The 7996-nt window shown below is 39.9% G+C and overlaps 1 protein-coding gene across 2 annotated transcripts in view; it reads right to left on the bottom strand.

The window, feature by feature from the left end:
* The window catches only part of pip5k1ca (phosphatidylinositol-4-phosphate 5-kinase, type I, gamma a), a 28371-nt gene extending 24959 nt beyond the window's left edge, over positions 1-3412 (bottom strand). For both annotated transcript variants that reach the window (XM_044128889.1, XM_044128887.1), the window contains exons 1-4: positions 3381-3412; positions 2011-2097; positions 1767-1897; positions 929-1046 (exon numbers count right to left, since the gene is read on the bottom strand). In XM_044128889.1, the coding sequence (XP_043984824.1) occupies positions 929-1046; positions 1767-1897; positions 2011-2097 (336 nt within the window). In that variant the 5' untranslated portion in view covers positions 3381-3412. The remainder of the gene's footprint in view (positions 1-928; positions 1047-1766; positions 1898-2010; positions 2098-3380) is intronic.
* Between the last annotated feature and the right edge of the window lie 4584 nt (positions 3413-7996).

Genomic DNA, 7996 nt, shown 5'->3' on the forward strand with positions numbered 1-7996 from the left:
GTGTGCCAAAAGGTTGTCAGTTTTTAAACGGGATCGTCTGGCCCCGACACCTCACCCTGGACTAATTGGATGGTGCTGAGCTGTGGGAATACGCCCATAATGTCCGCTGGACCGACTTTAGAACCGATTAGGTGATACTGACAACTCATGTTTTTCATGGAAAGCCATGATATTAATAGCAATTACATAAAGAGCCTTGTCCATTCCTACACAACTAACATTAGGGGAAAATAAACACATTTTACAAAAGAAAAAAAACATTTAAGAAATGGCCAATAGAGGTAAATTCACTGATTGCTTACATTAATGTCCATAATAGTAGTACACCATCTGTAATTTGGAAGAGGGCCCTGCGGGAAAATGGCTCTGAACCTTTGTCTAGAGACGCTTTACTGATTCTCTACAAACTTTCTGAACCCGCTGCCATCGGGCTCATCATACCACAACAACTGAAGCAGAACCACCAGACTGCTGCACAGCTGTCTGCCAAAAGCTGATAAAATGCTGAACTGCTGTTAAGATCACACTCCTCACATAATTATACTAGTTTTGTATTCCGTATTTTTATTACTGAACAATTTGTTCACACTAACCTGTTGAAGATTTTAAATAAACGCTCTCTTGTTCTGTTGTTTGTTCGTAGCTATGCAGTTAAATTACACATGTACAGGCAAAAAAAAACAAAAATCAAGCAAACACACAACTAAACAGTGGTTAATTGTGCTTTTTCGACTCTAAACAGGGTGGTGAATCAACGCTGGTTTTATACTCTGATGGAAGAAGACAATGTATTCCTCTTGGGTCTGCAGCAGTTCTGCTTCTGAAACTCCATCTTAATAAATCTCTTTCCGTGACTGAGAATGATTAAGCGCAAAAGTACAAAAACAAAATCTACTACAACACTGGAAGTAAAAACAGCGGGTGTTACCAGGTAGTCGTCCGGCCTGATGCCGAACAGTTCTCTGAAGTAGCGGAAGGCCACAGGAGCGTACGTCTTAAAGCGGAAGTCTGGGAAATGATGGGCTGGAGTGAGGTTGCTCCCTTCACTGGAGAGCAAAATAAAACCAGAAAAAAATGATTAAAAAGCATTTCAAATAACAGATTTAAATAAGCAACTACAAAAGTGACATCAAGCTAAGGTCTAGTTTGAGTTCTGTGTTCACTTGTGGTTCTTGCTTTTTATTGATAATCTGTTTTCTGTCGTACACTTCCCGTCTTCCCAGAATGCCCTGTTCCACAGTTGCTTTGACAGTTTTGGTCTTTTATTTCTGGTGGCTCTTGTGTTTGGTCAGGCTCTGTTTAGTCACGTTTTCTTTAATCCAAGTGTTTTATTGTCTTTGCTTGTGGTTTGTCGTGTTCTTTATCCTTTCTCGGTTGCCCTTTGAGCCAAACTTCACAGCCATCTCATGTTCGGTGAACTAGTCTCACCTGTTCCTCCTTTAAGCCATTACCTTCCCAGCACAGAGACCTCTACGTCTCGTCAGCTCTTCCTATTGTGATCCAGGATTAGTTGCCAGGTCCTTCACCTGTTCTCACGTCTCACTCCCAGACTCTCCCTGTCCCTTCCAGTTGGTTTCCCCTTTGTTTTTATTTTCCATTTCACTTCATTTTCATAAAAAGACAAAGTGACTGACACTGCCACACCAAATTGTACAGAGTTCTTCTATTGCATTCTGGATTTATAAATATTTGACTGGCATCTACGTTACAAAATTTCGCATAAAATATTTAGAAGTGCATCATTTTGCATTGTGCAAAGTACTGACCTGGGGAAAAAGATGCTTTCCACCACGTAGAAATCTTGCATCAACACATCTCTCTCCGGCTTGGAGCTCAAGTTCCCGACTGTGTAACCGATTCCCAACTGGATGGCACCTTTCAACGCCGATGATGTGGTCTGCAGTTGGTGACGGCCGAAGAAAAGACATGAATAATTAACTTGAAAACAACTCAAAATGCATCGAGGGGTTTTCCAGAGTAGTAGAGTAATCGCTTGGCATTTCACAGCACCTTCTTGTACGTGGTTTCTCCTGATGCGTCCACCCCTCTGTGGCCAATCTTCTTTCCTTGGCCAGGCTGGCCTGAAGATGAGGGCATCTGAGAAAATGGACCGAGGCAAATAGGTCTTATATTGATATTTATACCAGTTCAAACATCAATAAAGGTAATCGGCATTATTTTTACAAGGCATGGGAGTGTAGAGGCTCAGGCAGAAACTATGATGACAGCCAAACTAACCATAACTCAGAAAACGGCAAACAGAACAACAAGGTTTTCATTAAATACAGTTACTAATACAATATTACACACTTTACATCTGGCATTTTCATTTCACTAGTTGAAATTTGAACTAACTGAAGTCAAAGGTTTTCACAAGTCAGATTTTCCAAGTCTTGAGTCTTTCAAGCGTGATTCTAAGTCAAGGCTAGTGATGTTAGAGCGTGAGTTCAATTCAAGTCTCATGTCTTTAAAATGTTCTTTAGGCTCCAGTCAAATCAGAAGTTTTTGAAGAACAAGTCCAAATCAAGCCTCAAGTCTGCAGAGCAGCAAATCTCAAGCATTTGGAGTGCGAGTCAGAGTCAAGTCCTGAATCTTTAAAGAACAAGCCCAAGTCAAGTCTAGAGTTTTTAAGCACAAATCAAGTCTCTAGTTTTTAAATTAAAGGTAATCATTCTGACTTTAAGGTGTAGGTGTAAAGTATTGACATGAATCTTTATAGCACAAGTAAATCAGTTAGTTTACAGTGTGAATCCAAATAAAGTATTGAAGCTTTGGAGTGCAACTTAAAGTCAAGTCAAGGCTTCGACAGTATTGTTAAGGCGAAAGTCCAATCAAAGTATTTGGATTGTAAGTCTAAGTCAAAACTAAACCCTTTTTTTTGAGATATTTACAAAAAAACTCTAACCTGAGTCAAAATCTCAGACTCAATTCCCATTTGTGGTCATGAAAGATATTTTACCACTTTAGTCAATCAGACCCAAACTGTGCATATTTTATATAATTTAGAGGCTGAACTGGATGTCTTAAATGTTATCCAGGTAATATTATGTCTGGCACTATTGCAAGAAATCCCAATTGAACTGGAGGATTTAGTTGGCATTTAAGGAGAATTAAACTCTCAGCAGAGTCCAGTAAGACAAATTGCGTCTTACTGGACGCAATTTGTCTTACAGTTCTTTAAGTTCTTTGCCTTAAAGAACTGTGCATTGTGGGTAATGCCAGAGAAAAGGGGCTTTATTCAGAGGAACACGAATTTGTGAATTTGATGTTGAAAATACTTATGTCAGATGTTAGTCAGCGCTGATCTATATGGTAAAAAAAATTAGATTTACGATACAAATGGATCTAAAAAGATTGATTGGATAAGATTTTTAGTTCACCTCTGTGATGAAGGCTTTCCTGGCAGCTGCATCTGCAGGACAGAAAAGAGAGAGAGAGAGAGATAGCTGCGTTAGCTCCTGTGTGATAAGGTGGTCAATCATCGTGCCCTATAAGTGCTCTCTGTGACAAAGTTGGATCCCTAGGGGTGCAAGAAGCCGCCTGACATTATGTAATAACAGTGTCAAAGACAAAGCGAGGCCTCCCGGAGCAACTACAGCAAACAGAGACATCAGCTGCAGGGACGCGCAGTCCTTCCTTAAGCCTTGTACATTTCGTGTGACTTCATAATATTTGTTTCTGCTCTGTTGAAACCAAACCACACATCATACTGAGTCATTTAAAATAATCTCCAACTTTCTGGCACTTCATAATTACTGTGTGAACTACCCATTTGCCTGGAAAAAGCATAGACACCTCTTTTTTCCAAGTCGGTTTGCAGATATAAATGATATAATGCGTGTTGCAGTCGTGTGGTCTTAACATCTGCTGTGTTATGATCATCCTTACTTTAATAACAGGATGTAAGCTGTAGGGAAAGGCAATCAGAGGACTGTTTTCACCAGGAAGCCCTGAAATAGCTCTGTAATTATGGACACATAACACTCAGCATAATAACGGAGGAAAGGGCGAGGAAGATAGGAAAGAGAAAACGCAAAACAAGCAAATGGAAGAGAGGAAAGAAAGCAGGAGAGGGGATGAGAGAGGGCTTCAGACAACAACAGAATTAATCAGCCTGTTCTGTTGTCATGCTAAAAACTGAGTGGGTGACATTCATGAAGGGACTGAAGCAACCGCAGGCTGACAGGCTAAGAGGAGCAATCTGGTGATAGGACAACTTAAAGCATACTTTTCCAGCAACGTGACACTCTGGACGATGCTGAAGCAGCCCAGCGCTTTCAAACAGTTCCAAAGTTAAAATACTATTTACAGAATACGCCAAAAGCCTTTTCTTCACTGGTTCAGCAGTAAATAACTTTTATTTCAAATGACATTTTTTTGAACTGCTCTTCCAGAATCCAAACACTTCTTCAAAAATGATATCTGAGCGAGGCCCGTAACGTCTAACGCACCAAAAAAATAACCCTAAGAGGTCGAACATCCTCACGGCTTGATTCTGCTTCTGAATGAACCGATGGCTGGCCTCCTCCTTCTGTCTGCGGGCCACTCGTGGACGTCCATGTGACAAAGCCAGGGCATTGCCACCGGGCCACTGCTCAGCTCTCCCCTAGCTCTGCCTCTCGCTTTTCCACATATTTGCACAGAGGAGAGCAAACCGAAGCGTGACCATGAAGCTCCAAACCAACTAGAGCTCTACAGGAATAAATGTAAAGCAAAGATCCAGAGAAGGAGGAAAAAAAATGTCAATGAAGGAATGCTTGCAACGCAGATAATTAAAGGCATGCCTCTGCTACTTTCTACTGCAGATTTGGGCCTGTGTGTGCATGCATGTGACTGAGTTGTGCGATGTAGTTTCATGTCCTAGCAGTTTTGCCAACTTCCTTTTTATTATCTAAAAATGTCCACGTCTCTGCCCCTTTTAAGAAATCTAATAGTATGTCTGTTCTAACAGATGAAAACATCTTTGAGTGTTTTTATCTTAAAAAGATCTTCCGGATTCATAGACGTGTTTAAGCTGTGAATGAAGCAGTCAGACTCAAGAGATATGTGCAACTTTGAAAAACTATTTGCACTTTTACATATTTCTTCTGTTCTTACTTTTATTTCAAATGTATGTTTTAAATAATCGAGCAAATTTTGACAACTTAAGGCCTGTCCGCCACTTCTTTTTTCTGTTTTCAAGCGGTGAACCTGCTGGTCTGCTTCATATTATGGTCCAACTGTATAAACTACAAGTTAAGTTTGAGGTGACAAACTTCTTCCCAGATGGACTCCAGCAAGATTTTCTGTTTGAGAGTAAAATTCATGATTTTACCAATTATACCAAGTGATTCAACTCCTAAACAAGCTTATCGTACATCCATCCGTCACCATGGTTGACTGCGAGTACGATGTTGTCTTTTTGGAATACGATGTTAGTTTTTAATTGCAAGTATAATTTGTCTCTCACGTATTGGGAATTATCAATAACTAAAAATGTGTGTATTATTTGTGGTCAACAAAGAATCTGTAGGACTATAGACATTTTGCTTATCGTCCTACGTATTGTTGACTCATGAACATTACTTTATTGAGGCAAGTGATGTCTGCAGTCCTGTAGAGGCACAATTAGGCTAACTTTGGGATGCCAGACGCTTCTTAAATGGTTCTCCACCTTTCTATGTTTTCTTGATTTGTTGATAATGGGTATGTCACTATGGTTCACTTGAGTCCCAAAGTATTTGAAACTGCCTTGTAATTATTTCCAGACTTAGATGCCAGTGACTTTAGTTGTTGTTGGATTTCTTTCCAGTGAGAGCTATGTTGTGTTGTATTTTCTTTTAGTCTACTTCAGGTTGTCAGACAGGTTCTGTTTAAGTGATTTGTTTTTGTCTGGCAGTTTTTTAAATTTGTGTAGTGAAAATGAAGGTGAAACTGTTAATTAATGACTTAACAAGGGGAGGAATTACTTTTTTGGGTTGGATAGCTGAAAACTGTTTTCTAAAGTCATCAATCAAGTTTTCTTTGTCTGAACTGGCAAATAATTTGATAAAGTGAAACATTTCAGCATGACAAAATCTGCGACTTAATCTTGACATATTGTTAGCATAATACCATAACTGCCTTAAGTCCAATTCCTTAAAATAGGACTTAGGCAATTATGCTGTTAGGATAACAATACGGTTTTTGTTATACGGTCATTTCAATTTAAACTATTAAATTGATGTTAATACAGCATGAGCCACTTTATTAGAGGAACACCAAAACTAAAAAAAAAAAAAAGACTTCCTACTAGAGGAAGTAATGAATGCTGCACAAAGAGACATTTACCAAATACATTACACAAAGTCAGTGAAAAGCTGAGAACCAATATGTTTTATGAGCAGGATTAAAAAATTTTTATTATCATTTCCTCATTTCCTTTTAACAGGTTTCCTTGAGATTCAATTACAGGAGTCCTCTGAAGGAGCACATAAGGGGAAATGAATCCTCCTACACCGTTATGAGGCGGCCAGCTCTAAAGTTCTTCAGGGAAGGGAACAGCAAACAGGACCTTTCAAATGAATAGCTGCTTGCACAGTGTGTTGCCTAGCTGACCTGCTATTTCTTGGTTTACGACTCATTCTTGCAGCCCTTGAGGGAGGAGTCCATTATCAGCTGGTAATGGCGACGCATGGCAAAGTGCGCCACTCCCACATACAAACCCTGCTAGGGACACATGAAACTAATCATGTGTCGAACCTGTTCACAGTAAACGGATGGAAAAATGTGCAGATGCACACATTACCTTCCATAAAAATGCCTGACGAACCACAGAGCTGCTACATTTGCTTCAGCTCATTCGTTTTACTTTTCATGCAAGCACTACATAACGTTGGGTTACTTAATGTAATCCCTGGTTCTTTGATAACAGAGTGAGGTGTTTCCGAATGAAGTTAGAAAAAGAACCCAAAAGCACTAAAACCATCCGAGCAAACACTTCATAAATCAAAAACACCTTTCAAACTCTAGAAAAGGGAAAAGCACTTAAAGCAGTTAAAATATGTCTGTGTAGTGCTTTAGTACCTGCCAGCTACATACAGAGGACAGGCACACACATGTAGAATGAATTCCTGTCTGAACTTGCTTTGCATTGTGCAGGGGTGGTGCAGGCCTCCACACTGCCTGCTCATGGAAAACTGGGATCCAGCAAAGGAAAGCATGTTTTCTTGTTCCTTACATCTGCTCCCTAATCTCCAAAAATCTATGTGATCCGATGTACAAATATATGAAAATCGTACATTATTCCCAATGTGCTGACATGGAGCCGTCACGATAACCTGCAGCACTGTCTGTGTCCTTGAAAATTTACTCCTGCCTCACGCACGTTTTTCCACTCACAAGAGCACCGTTCCTCCCTCTTGTTACCATGGCGCCCTGAATTGAGGTCAACCAGCATTTTTATAACTAACGCACGTGTGCCCAGATTCAACAGACAGATGCCGTCTCCATGTCCTCACATGATGCTGAATAGGGCATTAGCTCGGCCACGGAGCAATATTTGGTGCAGCTTACCCGTACACGTGGATCCAGAGTGTGTCTGTTGGCTCACAGTTCAAAATAAAGCCAGAAGTGAGAAAAGAGATGGATGAAAGACACACAGATTAGATAAATAGAGAGCGCAGAGGCCTGCATTAGTGCAGTAAGAACCAGTAGTCACTAGTGGATTGAAATAAGAAATTGCCAAAACATACTTTGTCCACATATCCATATCTAAATGCAAAGTCTTTCTGTATAATTTGCCTGCTAACCGATGGCAAAACGTAGCTTTTATATTTATGCTTGCATATGACACAGTATGCTAAATCCTGAGCTACAGACCTCTTTATCATTGCAAGGATTTTCCTGAAAAACATTCTGTATCGAGAAAATATGTATGGCATCTGGATTTATGTTGCAAGAAATTACTTTTTTTTTGTTGTTGCATGTGATAACAACAAGCCAGTAAAATCCTACCAGGTGACGTTTCAAAGAATAT

Source organism: Gambusia affinis, linkage group LG10, assembly GCF_019740435.1.
Source record: "Gambusia affinis linkage group LG10, SWU_Gaff_1.0, whole genome shotgun sequence".
NCBI classification, from domain to species: domain Eukaryota; kingdom Metazoa; phylum Chordata; class Actinopteri; order Cyprinodontiformes; family Poeciliidae; genus Gambusia; species Gambusia affinis.